The sequence below is a fragment of the Dasypus novemcinctus genome, chromosome 23, assembly GCF_030445035.2.
Source record: "Dasypus novemcinctus isolate mDasNov1 chromosome 23, mDasNov1.1.hap2, whole genome shotgun sequence".
In the NCBI taxonomy this organism is placed as follows: domain Eukaryota; kingdom Metazoa; phylum Chordata; class Mammalia; order Cingulata; family Dasypodidae; genus Dasypus; species Dasypus novemcinctus.
The window spans coordinates 19,303,221-19,323,229 of NC_080695.1; the positions used below are offsets into that span (position 1 = coordinate 19,303,221).

General features: G+C 37.1%; 1 protein-coding gene across 11 annotated transcripts in view; it reads left to right on the forward strand.

Annotated features, from left to right (window-relative positions):
• The window catches only part of GTF2I (general transcription factor IIi), a 111,451-nt gene that overhangs the window by 46,466 nt on the left and 44,976 nt on the right, over window positions 1-20,009 (forward strand). For 4 of the 11 annotated variants that reach the window (XM_004455642.5, XM_012524128.4, XM_004455645.5 and 1 more), the window contains exons 8-11: window positions 159-202; window positions 4,216-4,293; window positions 16,599-16,658; window positions 18,682-18,738. In XM_004455642.5, coding sequence (XP_004455699.2) covers window positions 159-202; window positions 4,216-4,293; window positions 16,599-16,658; window positions 18,682-18,738 — 239 coding nt within the window. The remainder of the gene's footprint in view (window positions 1-158; window positions 203-4,215; window positions 4,294-16,598; window positions 16,659-18,681; window positions 18,739-20,009) is intronic. The other 7 variants (XM_004455644.5, XM_058285954.2, XM_004455647.5 and 4 more) reach the window with 2 other exon arrangements.

The following is a 20,009-nucleotide window of genomic DNA, read 5'->3' on the forward strand; positions in this document are numbered from 1 at the left end:
AGGTAAGAAATAAATATATAAGCGTTAAAGTTGTGTCAGTTTTACATTCGGCTTGGTCAGGTGGGTAATTTTATTAGGTTCAGATCCAGTGCATTTGAATATTGTGTTTGTGGCTCTCACTATTGCATAGCTTGATCAGAGCTTCCTTCTCTTTTCAGTTGTGGCCCCATCAAAGTGAAAACTGAACCCACGGAAGATTCTGGTATGTATGATGCTTTTAAAATCAATTATGAAATTAAGGAAGCTCTTCCCTTAATTTAGAAGGTTTTATATATATATTAAAATTTGAAAATTTTTTGTGGTAACATACCATAAAATTTGCTATTTTAAATGTATAATTCAGCGTCATTAATTACATTTCCAGTGTTGTGCTACTGTCACCACTTTCCATTACCAAAACATATTTTATCGCCCTGCTCTAGACCCTAGTCCTTCCCCTGCACAGCCATCTTCTTTGGTCGGTCCCCCTAATGGCATTTGGAATGAATTGTCTGGGAAAGGCTGTGTTAACTTATGTTTGTACTTCTATGTGTTAGCAAAGAATTCTTATGTACATTATAATATGTTATTAGTTGGTTTTCTGTAAGACCACAAAAAAGTTAATGTTGAATTGTCCTTGTTTTTTGGGAAAGGGTATTTGAATCTATTACAGTGTTCATTGTTTTATAGAAAGTTTTCTTTTTAACTATTTCATGCCACAGGAAATTTGTTTTCTGTTTAGTTTTTAGTTTTGTTGAAATCATTAAAATTTTTTCTTATACTCACTTATTTATCGTCTGCACAGTTTGCATCCCAAAATAAACATGCTGAAGTGAGAAAAATTATGTATTTTATTGAATTCTTTAACCTTCTTTATGTATTATAATAATATGTACCACCATTATATTAGGATTTTTTTCTTTAACTACTTTGCACTTTGTATCTTTATATTCCTTATTTATCCTGCACATACCTTCAAGAATTTTTGTTTGTTTAACAATTCTTGGGCATAACTGCCAGGGACCAGTTCAGAAGACAGAAACTGTACCAGTTATTTGAACAGAGAAAATTTAATATAAAGATTAAATAGGTACAAAGTTACTAACTTTGTAACCAAAAAGAGAATACTAAAGTATCATTTATTTATTTCTCTCCCCTTCCTCCCCCCACCCGGGTTGACTGTTCTCTGTGTCTGATTCGTCGTCTTTGTCCACTTCTGTTGTTGTCAGCAGCATGGGAATCTGTGTTTCTTTTTGTTGTGTCATCTTGTTGTGTCCTGGGCAGGCTGCGCTTTCTTTCGCGCTGGGCGACTCTCTTTATGGGGCGCCCTCCTTGCACGTGGGGCTCCCTTACACGGGGGCACCCCTGCATGGCACGGTACTTCTTGCACGCATCAGCACTGCTCATGGGCCAGCTGCACACGGGTCAAGGAGGCCCGGGGTTTGAACCGTGGACCTCCCATGTGGTAGGCGGACGCCCTAACCACTGGGCCAAGTCTGCTTCATGTAAGTAATAACTCTAGGAAGTGGCTGCCACCTCTAAAAGTTTTAATACTGACTTCTGAGGAGGAATTTTTTTTTGGCAGACGCTGGTGTCTGAATGGGCATGTTGAGAATGGTTCTGATATTGTTGGAAAAATCCAAACTGATTTCAGCTGTTGCCATTGGGAAGGGCCTGCTCTTGCTGGGTTGAAGGAGTATACCCAGGAGTGATCTTGACTAGAATGTGAAGTAGACAGAAACCCAAAGGAAAGCACACATCCCTTTCTTCTCTTACAACCTTATAGTCTCCCTGTAATACCTATTCTCTCATGGCTGAAAGTGCGTAGTGGTTTGCAAAGTTCAAGCTTCAGCATCACAAAGCAGAATTTAAGAGTGGGTTTGGAGCTGAGAAACAACAGCTTAATGGCAGGTGGGCACAGGCTATTCTTTGGCTACTCAGTATCCATTGTAGACTCTGTTACACATAGTTGAATTTCTGTACCAAGGAACCAACTATTTCCATCTAACACAGAGGCGCTCTCAACCTTTTTTGTTTCACGGACCCCTTTGCTGATCAGGTGATAACCAGACACCTTACTAAGACCACAGTATACTATGTAGTGCTTAATAAATATATCACACCTGCACCAACACGTCCCCACCGAATAATGTTGTTGTGTGTGTTTTTTTTTAATTGCAATTCAAGCTCACTGATCCCTGGTTCAGAACCCCTGATCTAACATGATGTAACTTTCCTTCCTTCAAGGGAAGATATTTTGCCCTCTTCCCAAAATGAGGTGACACAGAGTTTCAACAGTTATTGTAATCTACCTCTGAGAGACAGATTTACTATCCAAATATAAGTTATATTAAATGCTCCTCAGATTCACTCCCAATCCTATTTGAATATCTTCTTATGTAAAGACTAAATGGTAAAAGTAACTGCCAACAAAACTTCTGTAAAATAATAATGGAAGAGAGTAATTAACATATGAAATACATAATTTTACATAAATGTACTCATAACAAGCAAGGAGGAAAATAGATACTATTATCAGCATTTCTGTAACTAGTCACAAAAATATATATCTTCATTGGTTGGGTACCCATTATATTGCGTTTCCTTTGCCTTTAGCCAGGGCCTTAGCTGGTAAGGCTCTTTACCTACTTGCAGTGGCCCAAACCTCATTCCTGAAGGGTTCAGATCCCCAATGGTGTTCTTCCTTTTGTGTTTGCTGTAATTTTCCATTAACTTTTACTAACATATATGGAAGTCCTGAGTGGCAGCCAGAGAATCCCAGGGGTTCTCGGAATAATCTTCTCTACCGCATTGTTTATTGGCAAACCAGTTTCCCTTTGGTAATTGCATCCTCCAGAGTAACCCCTTTCTTTGCGTGTTGCTTCAGAGATAAATATTTTTTTCTACCTATCAAGCTAGTTCTTTTTGATGTGTTTCTCCAGTTTGAAAACCATCTCTACAAAGCTTCTTAGTCACATAGCACCAGTTTACCTATTCACCAAAGGTTTTTTATGAATGTGGTTGAGTGTAGCAGTCTGAAATGTGTGCCATATACCCATTTATCGTTCATTTCTTAAGTTTGTCTGAGAATATTATCTATTCCTCTGATGGGGAAAGGGAGAAAGATAGAAACTGCATTCGTGGTGAAATTAAAATCTCATTTTTGAAAGTCTGTTGTTTAACCCTGTTAGGCTTTGGCTTCCAGGGAATGGTTCTTTGTTTTGTTTTCTTTGCTATTTTATTTATTTTTTATTAAATTGTCTTTTTTTTCTTTTAAAGATAATATAGTTCACAAAAAATGTTAACATTTAAAAATGTAAGAGGTTCCCACATACCACTCACCCTACCCATCCACCTACTCCTCCCACATCAACAACCTCTTTCATTATTGTGGCACATTCATTGCATTTGGCAAATACATTTTGGAGCACTGCTGCACCACATGGATTGTAGTTTACACCCTCCTGCAGTACATTCAGTGGGTTATGGCAGGATATACAATGTCTAGCATCTGTCCCTGCAGTATCATTTCTTTGTTTTTTAAGATTGGATCTTGGGAAGCGGATGTGGCTCAAGTGACAGGGCTTTCACCTACCATATGAGAGGACCTGGGTTCAATCCCTGGGGCCTCCCTCGTAAAAAAGAAAAAGAAAAAGTGTGCCTGTGCAGTGAACCAGTGCCCGCGTGGTGAGCCAGTACCCACTTGGCAAGCCCAGTGCCCACACAAGTGAGTCACACAGCAAGATGATGATGCAACAAAAAAAGAGATAAGGGTGAGAGTCAAGGTGAAGCGCAGCAGAAACCAGGAACTGAGGTGGCACAATTGACAGGGAACCTCTCTCCACATCAGAGGTCCCCAGGATCAAATCCTGGTGAATCCTAGAGGAGAAAAACAAGAAGAGAAGACAAAAAAAGAGAAATAGGCACAGAAGATCACACAGTGAATGGACACAGACAGCAAAAACAGCAGGGCACAGGGTGGGAGATCCAGTCTCCCCCCCACCAAAAAAAAACCCTTTTTATTAAAGTATAATACAGATAAAAGAAAGTACACAAAGCGTAGATATAAGAACAAATGGTTTGGGGTTAGGGTGTTCTCCACCCTCTGCTACCTAGAAAACTTTTGTCCTTTGGTCTTTGAAAAATGTATTACTCTGCATTTTTGGTGGGGAAATTTCCCTGCATATCTTAACTGAATATCCTTACGTGTAATTATATAATTCATTTGCTTTTCAGGCATTTCCCTAGAAATGGCAGCTGTGACAGTAAAAGAAGAATCAGAAGACCCTGATTACTATCAATACAACATTCAAGGTAATACTATTTAATACAATTCTTTTCAAAAGTTATTTGTGGTCTGAAAACTAATTCATCAGTGCCTGACTTTCTTAAATTTCTTTAATTTATTGATTAGTATGTGTATTTATATAACTGAAATAAAACATTTCAGACTGGAACCATAAACTGAATCATATGGAAAATGGAAAATAGTCATAAGTTTGCTTAAAGGCACAAGCAGCAGTTGTGGAACAGTTAGTTTCTAGTGTTACTTGTAAGGCATGAGAGGTCTTGTGCAACAAGAATGTTGTTCTGTAAACAACATCCATCATATTAAACATCTATAAATGACAGGGAACAGATGTAGTTCAAGCAATTGAGAACCTGCTTCCCACGTGGGAGGTCCTGGATTCAGTCTCTGGTGCCTCCTAAAAACAAAACAAAAAAAACACAAATGACAAACAAACAAACAAAAAAACCGATTCAAGGGGAGTTGATGTGGCTCAGTGGTTGAGCACCAGCTTCCCAAGTACAAGGTCCTGGGTTTACTTCCCTGTCTCTAGTACCTCAAAAAAAAACAAAACCAAACCTGTAAATGACAGAACATGTAATTATTTTATTCCTTTATTTTTCTTGATTATTAGGGAAATAAAGAGTATAATTTCACAATACAGTTTACTTTTATCCATTCATGGATTTGAGTTTGAAGGATCTTTTCTATAGTGTAAGCCTAATTTTTTATCACTGCATAACTGAAATATATTAAACTTTAAAGTGTAAAATCAGGTTAGTTTTGTCATATGTATATACCTATAAAACCATCTTCACTGCAATTAACTAACATACCCACTATTCCCAAAAGTTTTTTGTGTCCCTTTGTAATTCACTAGCCTCCCCAGTTCCCAAGCAACATTTATCTGTTTTCTGTCATTTTACATTAGTTTGTATTTTCCTTAGTCATTGATATAAATGAAATCATAAAGTATGCAATCCTTTTTTTTTCTTTTCTTTTTAATGGAGGTTGATGAGGGAGGTGTCTGGTTTCATTCACGCCTCAATTGTTTTGAAATTCATACATATTGTTGCATGAATCATTTATTGCTAAACATAAACCATACAACAGTTTGCTTACCCCTTTATCTGTTGATGATCATTTGGGCTATGACAAATAAAGCTGCTGTGTACATTTGTATACAAGTCTGTGTGTAAGAGTACCTTCATTTCTCCTTGAATAAATTCCTAGAAATGGAAAATCTGGGAAATATGGTAGGTATTTAATGTTTTAAAATACTGCTAAACCTTTTTCCAAAGCGGTCGTACTGTTTGTTTCCACCAGCAGCACACAAGAGCTCTAATTGCTCCACGTCCTTGCCAACGCTCTTATGGTCAGTCTTCTCAGTTTTAGCCATTTTGGTGGTTGCATTGTGGTTTCTCATTTTGATTTTAATTAGCTTTTGCATAATAACTTTATTTCATTTATAAAGATAGCCTTATTAATTCTGGAGTACTATAAAAGTGTTATGAATAAGTTTATTCTGGTTTGAAATTTTGTATCTGTATGAATATATTAAACTGTGTCATGGTGAGTGCCATGTTTTAAAGAGTTGTATCGTGTCAGGAATAACATTAAAAGTTGAAATAATTCTTAGGATTTTAAAATAAAAAGTTAAAATGTTGGAAACTATTTAGCCTTGTTTGCAGTTGTTGGTACCTTAATATTCTCTGCATGTATTTCATAAATACCGATTGTTAAACTTTTTAAATAGAGAAAGTCTGCTTTGTCTTTGGTATTGTCTTTATTAGCAGCACTGTTTTTATTAGCTATCATTATAGAACCTTTTTTTCCCCCTTCTAAGATTGGGAGGGTAAATGATTTATAGTGATATCTGATAAATAAGAGTTGGAAGTCAGATGTTTGCAGGGGAGAAAGATTGCCTGAAATGATAGTATCTTAAGTGTAGTTGAAGGTGGTGGGAGCTGGTCTTTATATATCCAGCAAGTTGAGAGATACAGATAACAGTACATGCAATATGGATGTTTTTCTTATAGAGTTTGTCAAGTCTTTATATATTCTCAATAAAAGACCTTTTATGATATAATTTGAAAATAATTACTCCCCATCTGTGGATTCATCTCTTCAACAGTGTCTTTTCACTGCAGAGAAAGTTATTTCATTCAACTTAAAATGTTTTCTGATTTCCCTTGGGATTTCCACTTTTGTCTTTCCTGTTATTTATGTATGTATATATGTACGTACATACATACATATGTATCGGGGCCAGGGATTGAACCCAGGACCTGGTATGTGGGAAACCAGCGCTCTACCACTGAGCCACATCGGCTCTTTGTGTGCGCTTTAGTTGGGTGGAGTTTAATATTCACATATCTGAGGATTTTTAAGATAACTTTTTATTATTATTTTAGATAATTTCAGTTATTTGAGTCAAGTTGGTTGAGAGTGGGTCAACTCTACTATATATATAGCCTTAACTGATTTTTCTGACTACTTGTTCTATGAGAAGAGTAATGAAGTTTCCAACTGCTGCTGTGGGTTTTTCCATTTCTGTCTTCCTTTTTATCAGTTTTACTTCCTGCATTTTGAAGCTCTTTTAGGTGTCAATATATGTTTCCACTGTACTGTAGTCTATTTAGTGTGCAGTAGCTTTATTAAAAAATACTTTATTGTTAAAAAATGCTAACTATTATCTGAGCCTTCAGCAATTCATTATCTTTTTGCTAGTAGAAGGTCTTGCTCTGATATTGATGGCTGCTGACTGATCTGGCTGATGGGGTTGCTGAAGGTTGGGGTAGCTGTGGTAATTTCTTAAAATAAGACAACAGTGAAGTTTGCTGCATTGTTGGCTCTTCCTTTCATAGAAACCCTCTCTGTAGCTTGCAATGCTGCTTTTTTATATTACTTTTTTAAATTAGAGAAGTTGTAGGTTTACAGAAAAGTCATGTAAAAACTCTAGAATTTCCATGTATCTCCCCCAGTCTCCCCACCCCCCCCCCCCATTGTTAACACTTTGTATTTAATGTGGTGTTTTTACAATTTTGAAAGAATATTGAAATTATGCTATTGGCAATGCACAGCAGCTGGCCACCCCTAAAAGGCTTTTTTTTTTTTTTGGCTCCTACAGCTTTCCAAGCCCCTGGGCCAGGCTCCTGTGTAGAGGGAGATGGTGCCAGGAACAGATTAGATACACACCCACATGGAGCCACACAGGACTGCACACCTCACAGGCACCTGGCCCGTGTCTGGTGGCCCTCTTTCTTTCCCAACTGCCCCCACACTCACCAGCACTGGACTGCCCTTCCTTTGTTCTTCCTGCTATTTGCATGAAGATTATCTAATGAAGGCAAGGCTCACCACAACCTTATGGTCACCATTTTTCTGTTTTTACTCTTACTCTCCCAGGTGATAGATTGGGGTTGGGAAGGGAGTTAGAAAAAGGACCAACAGGGTTCAACAACAACAAAACAAAACAGAATTTATGGGTCTCATGACCGGAGAAGGAGATTTTTAAAAACTGGACTAGTAACTAAAGGCCATAGTTTACATTAGGGTGTGTTTTTTTCCCTTCATATGCTACCTTATTGTTAACACCGTGCATTAGTGTGTTGGTCATAATTCATGAAAGAAAATTCTTACAATTGTATTATTAACTGTGCTCTTATCATTTACATTAGGGTTCACTGTGTTGTGTAGTTTTATATTTTATCTTTATTTATTTTTCCTTTCCAGTAAGTTTTTATTATTAGTTAAGTCATGATCAGGATCCCCAAAGTGGGGTCACCATGTACCCAGGTCCCCCTTCACCATCCTGGGAGAAGGATGAAGGACTGGGAAAAAGTGCAGTGGGTACTTCAGATCTTCCCAGGAAATGTGCCTTCTGCCCTGCCATCATACCAGGCTGACACCCAAGATAAAGGGCAGAGGGACTTATACATACGCTGGTACCATTCACACACAGTGACATCACCTTTAGCAGTCATTGCCTTCTCACAGTGGTAGAAGTCCAGGTAGTTCTGCCAGTAGTTCCTGGTTTGGTTTTGGTTGGGGAAGTGGCTGCCAAAGGGGCAGTTCAGTAGTTCTTGATTTTGGTCTTGATGTCTTCTGCTGTGGTACTGACTCCTAAAGGCGACCCTGAAGTCACTCGAAGCTCAATGTCTGTTTTATCTTTAAATTTTATTCTAGGAACATAAATGTAAAACTTCCCTATTTAACCACATTCACATATATAATCCAGTCCTTTTAATTAAACTCACAATATTTTGCTGCCATTACCTCCATCCATTGCCAAACTTTTCAGTCAACCTAAATAGAAATTCTGAGCTAATTAAGCATTAACTCCCCATTCCCTGCCCCTCAAATCAGCCCCTGATAATCTATATTCTAGATTCTAACTCTGAGTTTCCTTATTCTAATTGTTTCATATCAATGAGATCATACATATATGTCCTTTTTTTTTTTTTTTTTAAGATTTATTTATTTATTCCAGTCCCATCTGCTCTATCTGTTTATTGTGTGTGCTCTGAATCTGCTTTCCTTTTTTAGGAGGCACCAGGATCCAAACCCGGGACCTCCCATGTGGGAAGTGGGTGCCCAGCTGCTTGACCAACATCTGCTCCCTGTATATGTCCTTTTGTGTCTGGCTTATTTCACTCAGCATAATGTCTTCAAAGTTCATCCATTTTGTCACATGTATCATGACTTCATTCCTTCTTATGGCTTTTTTTGTTTGTTTTGTTTATCTTTGATGGCCACTTGGGTTGCTTCCATCTTTTGGCAATTGTGAATGATGCTGTTATGAACATCAGTGTGGAAATATCTGTTTGAATCCCTGATTTCAATTCTTTCGGGTATATATGTATGTAGTAGAGAGATGCAGTTCTTTTTGATAGTATTTCACCTACAAAGTTAGAACTTCTTTCAAAATTGGAGTCATTCCTCTCAAATCCTGCCACTGCTTTATCAACGAAGTTTATGTAGTATTCTAAATCCTTTGTTTTCATCTCAAAGGTAAAGCATCTTTACCAGGAGTAGATTCCATCTCAAGAAACCAGTTTGCTCATCCATAAGAAGCTCATCAATCATTCAAGTTTTATCTTGAGACGTCAGCAATTCAGTCACATCTTCAGGCTCCACTTCTGATTCTGGTTCTGTTGATATTTCCACCACATCTTCAGATAACTCCTCCACTGAAGTCATAAACCCCTCAAAGTCATTCATGAGGGTTGGAATCAGCTTCTTCCAAACATCTGTTAATATTGCTATTTTAATCTCCCATGAATTCAGATGTTCTTCATGCTGTCTAGAATGGTGAAACCTTTCCAGAAGGTTTTTTTTTTCTTTTTTTTTAAAGATTTATTTTTTATTTCTCTCCCCTTTCCCAGCTTGCCCTATTTGCTCTGTGCGTCCATTCTCTCTGTGTTCTTCTATATCTGCTTGTATTTTTTTTATCCCCCCCCCACCCCCTGTTGTCTGCGCTCTCTGTCCATTTGCTGTGTGTTCTGTGTCCGCTTGCATTCTTGTCAGTGGCACCGGGAATTTATGTCTCTCTTTGTTGCATCATCTTGCTGCGTCAGCTCTCCGTGTGTATGGCGCCACTCCTGGGTAGGCTGTGTTTTTTTTCATGTGGGGTGACTCTCTTGGGGGATGCACTCCTTGTGTGTGGGGCTCCCCTACGCAGGGTACACCCCTGTGTGGCAGGGCACTCCTTGTGTGCCATCAGCACACCACATGGGTCTGGAGGTCCTGGGTTTGAACCCTGGAACCTCCCATATGGTAGGCGGATGCGCTATCCATTGAGCCAAATGCGCTTCCCTGCTTGTATTCTTGTCAGCGGCACTGGGAATCTGTGTCTCTTTTTGTTGCATCATCTTGCTGTGCCAGCTCTTCATGTGTGTGGCGTCACTCCTGGGCAGGCTGCACTTTCTTTCACGCTGGGCTGTTCTCCTTACGGGGCGCACTCCTTGCATGTGGGGCTCCCCTACATGGGGGACACCCCTGCATGGCACGGCACGGGTGGGCCAACTCATCACACGGGTCAGGAGGCCCTGGGTTTGAACCCTGGACCTTCCTTGTGGTAGGCGGATGCTCTATTAGGTTGAGCCAAATCCGCTTCCCTCCAGAAGGTTTTCAATCCCAGATATATCAGAGGAATCGCTGTCTATGGCAGCTATACCCTTATGGAATGAACTTCTTAAATAATAGGACTTGAACGTCAGAATTACTCCTTGATTCATGGGCTGCAGAATGGATATTGTGTTAACAGGGATGAAAACATTAATCTTGTTACTCATCTCCATCAGAGCTCTTGGGTGACAGGTGCATTGTCAGTAAGCAGTAGTATTTTGAAAGAAATACATATTTTTTAAATTTTATTTTTTTCTCCCTTTTCTGAGCAGTAGGTCTCAACAGTTTATTGGTTTACATCCCAACTTTGTTTGGTCCATTTACAGAGCATAGGTAGAGTAGATTTAGCATAATTCTTAAAGACCTAAGGGTTTTCAGAATGATAAATGAGCACTGGCTTCACCTTAAAAGTCACCAGCTGCATTAGCCCCTAAAAACAGTGTCAGCAATGTGTCCTTTGAAACTTTGAAGCCAGGCATCTCCTTCCAATAGAAGACTGGTTTGTCTACATTGAAAATCTGTTGTTTAGTATATCTTCCTTCATCAGTGATCTTAGCTGGATAGTCTGGCTAACTTGTCACAGCCTCCACATTAAAACTTGCTACTTCAACTTGTGCTTTGATGTTGTGGAGACTGACAGACAGTTTCTTTCTGTCTCACGAACCAACCTCTGCTAGCTTCAAACTTTTCTTCTGCAGCTTCCTCACCTCTCTTAGTCTTCATAGAACTGAAGAGAGTTAGAGCCTTGCTCTGGATTAGGCTTTGGCTTAAGAGAAAGTTGTGACTGGTTTGATCTTTCCAGACCATCAAAACTTTCTCCATATCAGCAAATAAGGCTGTTTCCCCCCTCCCTCCTTTTTTCCCTAAGTCATTTGTGTATTCTCTGGCGTAGCACTTTTAATTCAAGAACTTTTCTTTTGTGCTTACAGTGTTGCTAACTGGTATAAGAACTTTCAGCTTACCTTGCTTTCTACATGCCTTTCTCATTAAGTTTAATGATTTCTACCTCTTGATTTAAAGGGAGAGATGTGTGGATTATTATTTCTTTCATTTAAAATTTTTTTTATTTTCCGCCCCCCTTTTCCTGCCTTGCAGCTTGCTTGCTCTCTGTTCTCTGTGTCCATTCACTGCACCTTCTTCTGTGGGGTTGTTGGTTTTTTGTGTTTTTTTTTGCTTGTCTCCCTTTTTTTTGTTGCGTCTCCTTACTGAGTCGACTCTCCGCGGCACTTGTGGGCCGAGTGGCTTTCTGCAGCGTGCGAGTGAACCTGCCTTCACAAGAAGGCCCGAGTCGTGAACCCAGGGCCTCCCGTATGCTAGACGGGACCCAACTGATTGAGCCACAGCCGCTTCCCATCTTTCATTTTTTTAAGAACAATTTTATTGAAGTATAGCATACGTGAACATGTATAAATAATAAATGCATAGTTAAAGTTGTGAACATAAATGTGTATCGGCATACAGGGCTTCCAGACATCACCCCACTACACAACTTGGATTGTCATGAAGCATTTGTTAAAGTTATGAAAGTGCATTGTCAGAATATTTCTACTAACAGTAGTCTATATCTTACACTGAATTAGTAATTGGCCTAATTTCAATACTTTTGTGACTCAGGGAATAGGGAGGCCTGAAGGGCATGATGGAGGAATGGCCAGTCAGTGAAGCAATCAGAACACACACATTTATTAATTTTGCAGCCTTATGTAGGCAGTTTGTGGTACCCCAAACAAATAAAATAGTAAGAGCAGAGATCACAGATTGCCATAACAGGTATAATAATGATGATGAAAAAATTTTGAAATACTGCAAGGGTTACCAAAATGTGACACAGAGACACAAAGTAATCATGTGCTGTTGGAAAAGTGGGTCACTCAGGGCAGGGTTGCCACATAGCTTCCATTGGTTTGTGTTTTGTTTTGAAGTCAGTACCTTGAAAGCACAGTAAAATGAAGTATGCCCACCTTGGGAGCATGTATGTCTGGCCCAGTCTGTCTGGTGGTGGATGAAGAACTTGCTGCCTAAAAGTTGCTCGTATTCTTGTTTCAGGACTCCTTTGTCTAGCATACTTTTGGGGAGAAATAATGTATATGCTCAGAGATCATTCTCATTGCTTTATTTCTAAAATGTTTTTTAAAAACAACATAATAAAAAAATGCAGGGGAGCGGATGTAGCCCAGTGGTTAAGTGCCTGCTTCCCATGTACAAGGTCCTGGGTTCAAAAACTCCTAAAAATACAAAACAAAACAAAACAAAAGTGCAAACACAATGTACTTATGACCTGATTTATTATTGACTCTTTATATTTTGGGGTTTTTTTTCTCCCAAGAAATAACATGCTAAATGTTTAGTTTTAAGCCCTTCCTTTTGAACTTTCTCAAATGCCCACTTTTCTCACTCTTAAGTTAACCAATATCTTTTTTTTTTTTTTAAGGTTTAATTTTTTAAGTTTATTTCTCTCCCCTTCCCCCCCTGCCCAGTTGTCTGTTCTCTGTGTCCATTTGCTGCATGGTCTTTGTCTGCTTCGGTTGTTGTCAGTGGCACGGGAATCTGTGTTTCTTTTTGTTGTGTCATCTTGCTGTGTCAGCTCTCCATGTGTGTGGCACCATTCTTGGGCAGGCTGAGCTTTGTTTCGCGCTGGGCAGTTCTTACGGGGCGCACTCCTTGCGTGTGGAGTTCCCCTATGTGGGGGCACCCCTGCGTAGCACGGCATTCTTGCGCGCATCAGCACTGCACATGGGCCAGCTCCACACGGGTCAAGGAGATCCGGGGTTTGAACTGTGGACCTCCCATGTGGTAGACGGATGCCCTAACCACTGGGCCAAGTCTGCCTCCCAGTTAACCAATATCTTGAGGTTGAGGTTTGAGGTTGTTCCTTCCTCCTAATATTTGCTTGTTTGTTTACTTTTGCTGCCTTCAGAGATATTTCACAGAAATATCCATCTGTATGTGTCTAAATAGTATATTCATGCACATATTTTGTATGGTTTCCCCCCAGTTTTCAAGCTTCCTATAAGTGGTATATCATATTGCATATGTTGTATAAAGTCAGTCAATATAAGTTTTTCAAGATTTATCTATTGTCATATTTAGACTTAATAACTGTCATTGTGGTAGTTATATGGTATGATTATGTTATAGTTCATTTGTCCATTTTTCTACGTAAGATCTTGTGTGTTTCCCCTTTCCACAATAGGCTTGGACGTATCTCTTTGAGTACCTGCCTAAGATAGTGGTACTTAGAAGTGAGATGTGAGTGTTGGGTGTTTTGGTTTTCACAATGATTGGTAGGTGTTACTAGCATTTGGAAGGTGTCTGTGAAGTATACTATGTATCTTATTGTGAATAAAACCTGCCATGTGCTGTTAAAAACATGCAGCAGATAGAAAATTTTTAAAAACATACAGCAGATAGAAAATTTAAACAAACATGCAGCTAAAATTAAGCAACATAGAATTTGAAGGTATAGTGATGTATAAAGGTATGCTGGAAGAATACTAACCAAAAGAAGTCTGGTTTAGCCATATTATTATGAGGCAAAGCAATATTATCAGGGATCAAGAGTAAGACTATGTAATATATAAAGGAATAAATGACTAGGTTGATACAGCAAGGTTTATTTGCATATCTTTGACCATATAGCCTCAAAATTTTAAAAAAGAGTTGATAGATGTATAAATGTACATTCATTTGGGAAATTTTAACAGATGTCTCTCAGTAATGTATTAGCTAAAAGGGGTGCTGAAGCAAAGTACCAGAAGTGTTAGCTTTTATAAGGGGTATTTATTTGGGGTAAAAGCTTACAGTTATGGCGGTGGACGCCCAGTGGATAGGGCGTCCGTCTACCAAATGGGAGGTCCGCCGTTCAAACCCCGGGCCTCCTTGACCCGTGTGGAGCTGGCCCATGCTCAGTGCTGATGCGCGCAAGGAGTGCCCTGCCACACAGGGGTGTCCCCTGTGTAGAGGAGCCCCACGCGCAAGGAGTGCTCCCTGTAAGGAGAGACGCCCGGCTCAAAAGAAAGTGCAGCCTGCCCAGGAATGGTGCCACACACAGGGAGAGCTTGCACAACAAGATGACGCAACAAAGAGAACACAGATTCCCATGCCGCTGACAACAACAGAAGCGGACAAAGAAGACACAGAGAACAGTCAACCGGGGTGAGGGGGGGAAGGGGAGATAAATATATAAATCTTTAAAAAAAAAAAAAGCTTATAGTTATAATGACCTATAGAGTTCAACTCAAGGTTAGTTCCTCACTCAACTCTGTTGCCACATGTTGAAGCTAGATGGTGGGCAACATCTGCAAGGGTTCAGCCTTCCACTTTGCTTTTAAGGCTCTGTGAGCCTTACTTCTTCCTATCTCAGGTGTAGGCTGGAGGGCTCCTTTCTTTCCATGCCTGCTCAACTGCTCAGGGTTCTGGTCTCTTCAGCTGCAAACTAGCAGGCGAATGGCTCATCTCTTCCCAGTGCCTCTGCTGTGTCTAAGGAGCTGTCTCTCTTCCTCTGTGTTCTTCTCTATATATCTACTTCAGTCTCTCTCCTTAATTGTCTGTTTTATATAGCCCACAAAGCGGGTGGGAACTCAAGCTGAGTCACCCTAATGAAATGGTCAGATCAAAGCCCTAATCTTAACATAATTTAATCAAAGCCATCTCAGCCAAATCTGATAACAGTCAAAAGGTATCACACCCGGAAGAACAGACCTGTTTACAAACATATTCAAGTATCTTTTTAGAATCATAAATAATGCCCAACTGCTACAAGTAACATATATCAAATTCATGAATACTTACAAATGATAAAAGCAATAGTTGAACTCTACAATTAATAAGAATAAGATAATTGATGTATATAAAGAATATGTATGCAACAATTTTACAAGATATGGATTGTTTACAAAAATTAACTTTATACCTGTTAACAGGTAGCCTTAATAAATTCTTTGACTGTAAGCAACTTAATTGTCCGTAAACTCAATATTGAATTAAATTAGCAATCAAAAAAGATTAAAAAAGAAAATCTATATGGTAAGAATACTAAGAAACAATTTTAAACTGACTGAGGATCTCATTGAAATTCGTAAAATATCTAGAACAATGGATAGGAATGCTGCATAGCTAAATTTGTGAAAAGCAGCTAAAGCAGTTCTTATAAGTTAATTAGTAGCCCTAAATAACAGTTTGTAAAACTTGTAATTACTACTTCTTTCTTGTCAGGATTTCAGTGTATTTTATCCAGGATCACATGACTAGAATACAGTAGAACTGGCACTTGAATTGGCATTTCTTTATTCAGAATCATGCTTTGTTGGGATTCCAAAAACAATTTTTCTATTTTCCATAACGCTCTTCAGTGCCTCTTCATGCAGTTTCTGATGAATTAGCAAAACCTTTCACACATCTTAAGATGTTTTCCAAATCATATTGAGATAATTAGAGTGAACCAGTTTGTGTTCAAAGTAATGAAAGAATGTTTTATTTCAAGAAGTAGCCAGAAGCACAATGTTTTGTTTAATCACTAATGTTTGATTATTCATGTAAATGTGATGTAAATATCTTCACAGCATTTCGAGTGTTCAGTTAGCCCCAAATATTTTATGTGTGAATAATAGGGGAGAACTTCATTAGGTTACCAAAAAAGTGTTTATGGTTCTGCAGGAAAGGAGTATGAATTCATATCTGTTAGTTTGTCATGTTTCTATTTCAGCTGAGATTCAAGCTTCTTGATAGTTTAATTACATCATTTTAGGATCCTCAGGAAGGTAGAGCAATTTGGTTCTTCATTTTTCTTCAGTAAGACAAAGGGTTACACAATTGTCAAGGAGGAAATAAATATGTCTGTAACATAAATCTGCATTTATAGTCTGTATGAAGTAAATGTTATTTGGTTTTTGACAAACTTTTACTCTCTAAAAAACCCAGTCACCATTTTTAGACACATCATTCCTATTCACTCCATATGTCTAATCATTGTCAAAATTTCTTTTGCCTGTCTATACATGAATTTATCTGAGTACAATTTTTCCATTCACTAAGACCATAAATTGATGCCACTCATTTTGTCACCTTTTTTTAAAAAATTTATTTTAAATTTTGACTCTTCTTTATGAAAGGCTATTCCATATATCATCCAAATTTGTTCACTGAAGTGACCCAAAATATACTTTTGGGATTACTTTTGAAGTATTATCTTTGTATTCCAAAGCAGGCCCTTCTGAAACTGATGATGTTGATGAAAAACTTCCCCTTTCGAAGCCTTTGCAAGGTATAATTTTTCACTTCCATTTTCCCACATACTATTAGTATTTAATGTTTCTTTATATTGGGTTGACTGTTTTAATATTTATATCTATTATTTTTCTAAATGGAAAAGGAAAAAGAAATGTATTGGCCTTTTTTTTAAACATATAAATGAATTTCACAAGCAACAATTTTTGAAAACCAATTTTCCCTTTTGTGAATCTAGTAATGAATCTCGAAATGGGTACATGACACACTTTCATATTTAAGGTAAAGTACACATTTATACCTTATATCAGAATAGTCAGAACTAAGGTTATTATTGTATGGTTATTAATGTAAATAATGATAATAAGGTCATGCTGATACTTTAGTTTTTAGAAGGACATCCTAAGTTTATTACTGATTACCCTTTTGGGAATTTTTGTATCATGGTCCCAAACTTGATGACTTTAGGCTTTTAAGGGTGGTGTATTTTACTTATGTCTTTTCTTGCTTTGAGAGCATAAGATTTATTTTCTTTAGCTTTATTTTATAATACAAATATAATTGCTTATTTCAGATTTTTGAAAGAACAAAAGGATACACAGAAAAATTGTTTACACCTTTGTAACCCTTGTAATATTATGAATGGAACACCTGACTTAACTATTCTTACTCTATATCCTACCTTTTCTTTTTAATCATGGCCTCTTCTCCATTATCTCTCATTCCTTTGACTTAACATTTCTGATTCTTTGGCTGTAAGCAACTTAATGCTCCATAAATTAAAAAAAAAAAAAAAAAAGGAACGGGTGATGGAGAGGAAGCATTTAAAGAGCAATTTTCAAAGTCAGTTAAAGGTTAATTCATGGCTACAGATGTATAGATTCACCTAGTTTTGAGTTCAGGTGAGTTTTCATAATATGAACTAAGTTGAAAAGAATTCCAAGATAATTATGGTACTCTAAAGTTAGACTTGAAGCCACAAATACTTAACCATATAGTAGAGCATTTTTAATTCAAGGACACTTAGCACTGAATTCCATAGTTTTGAGATGTGAATCTATGCTCTATAGAAATGAAGATAAAATATAATTAAAACCTATGTCTGGAGATTGTTTGTATCTTTAGTATAGTGTCTAGATTTAGCTATCATAGATATCACAAAAATATTTAGATTCTGCTTCCCATCCCCCTAAGTGATATATTCTCAATCATAAATAAGACATTTTTATTTATATTTAAAGGCAGTGTTTCTCAACCTTTTCCATGTTAGTTCAGACATTTTAGGACAGATGAATATTCTGTAGCAGCTTGGATGCTTAATCTTAAATGGCTCTTTAATGTTTTAGGTTATTTCTTTCCTATTTGCTAATGAAAAAAAATCTATTCTCATAGGATGAGGCTGTTTACCTTGTGAATGCCTAACCTGATACATTGCTTTATGTTCCAGTTTTTAGAAGCAGGCAGATTATATTACCTGAATTAAAATGCTTTTGAGACTAAAGGTAGTATCTTAAATTTTAACTTACGAGTTTCCTTTAAGTACAACTTTGATTAAATTGTGGGGATTGAGTTTCCATTAACTTCCACCATAATACACATGGAAAGCACGTAATACAGGAAACATTACACAGGAAAACCTGAACTTGTTTATATTTAGAGTTAATTGAAGTCTATGAGCAAAGAAAGACTTCACTCTGATTTGTGTTGTTGTGTATGGTTCTTTGACAGATGAGCTGTGGTTCTTTGAATCATGACACTATATCTCAAATTGCAACATTGATTAATTATAATGTTACAGTTACTAATGTTAAGTTCCCAAACTATTTAGGTTTTCTCTCAATATTTGCACTTTTAAAGTAATTTTTGAGCTTCCAAATTATTATTCTTTTTCTGAATTAGAAAGATTTACATTGTTTGAATTAGTCATTAAGGAATTAGAGTCATATTTCTCTGTTTAATACTGATAAGTATTAAAATTGTTTGCATTGTTACCTAGTTTTTCTTTCTTTTTTGAATATAGTTTTTATTGTTTTATTTTATATTGTTTACTTTCCTTTTAGGAAGCCATCATTCTTCAGAAGGCAATGAAGGAACAGAAATGGAAGCACCAGCTGAAGGTTAGGAAAAAAGGATTTTTTTTTGCCTTTAGATTTGTTTGATTTTTGTTGTGTTTTATTGAGAAGACTGTGCTTAAAGAAATCTAAATTTTGGAAATAAAAGGACAATTGCTTTTATACCTACTTAGCCAGCAGGTTTTTGTTTTTTCCAAGTTCTAAGATAAAATATATATCTTACTGTACTTTTTAATAACTATATCTACTTAAAGCATATGGGACAGAAAACTAAGTGGTAAGTAATACTCTTCACGATGAAAAATGTTGCTTTTTTTCCTGGTCATCCATATTAAGTGTTTCAGAATAAAATTCTTAATAGTTCTCTATTCATATTTCATTTTAAGTGTAGTATTTAATATTTCTCATCTTTTAGGAGGTTAATGTAGTCTAGATAAAATTGATAAAGGAAGAATTTCCTCCGCTTATTTTTATACTCTTGTACTAGAGATACTAAACTACTTTGTCAGGTTACCCACCGTACTACTTGGCTTTAAGGATTGATTATTTACCATGGTACTCCTTTTTTTTTTTTTTAGTTATTGGACTCTTGATTTAATTGTTATCATACAGAATGACTTCCTACTTCTAAACAGTTTATATAGTTCCACTAGAATTTTTATAGATTTCTCCCAAGGGAAAAAACCTGTAACTCAATCTTGTTTTAGAATAATTTTTCTCATAGACTGGTTGTGTACATTCCAGATTTTAAAAAGGAGAGACTTATTCTGTAGCTGGTTATATTCCTTATATTTGCTTTTATACTTAAAAAATACCTTTAATTTGATCTTTTACCTTCTTAGAAGGCCAGGAGAAAGTAAGGTCCCAGGAATGTAAACTAATCTTTCCAAATTTAATGGTAGAATTGGAGTGTCCACCTGGAATACAGTTTACATAGAGTTACCAATATGTTCATTTTTAACAGATTTTCACCTCTCTTTGTAAGATCTTTTATAGAAGACTGTGTGGTTAAATTTTTTGTTTTACTGTGTGGAGGTATTAGATGTTTCTTTGAATAAAATCCTCTGCTTTGGGTAGGTGGTATTTAAAATAGCAAAAGGTCTGTATACAAGACACATAGTACAAGGGTTCTTCTGGCAATCTGGATTGTTTCAGTGGTTTTACAGTTCTGTCATTGGATTTTGGGCTTTGAGATATTTTATTTTTGAGATTTTTACTGTCATAGTTCAGTGCTAATAGATTTGAATTTCACCTGATTTCTTGTCTCTATTTAAAACCTATACTAACAGTTAAACATGATCTTTGGCAAATTGGTT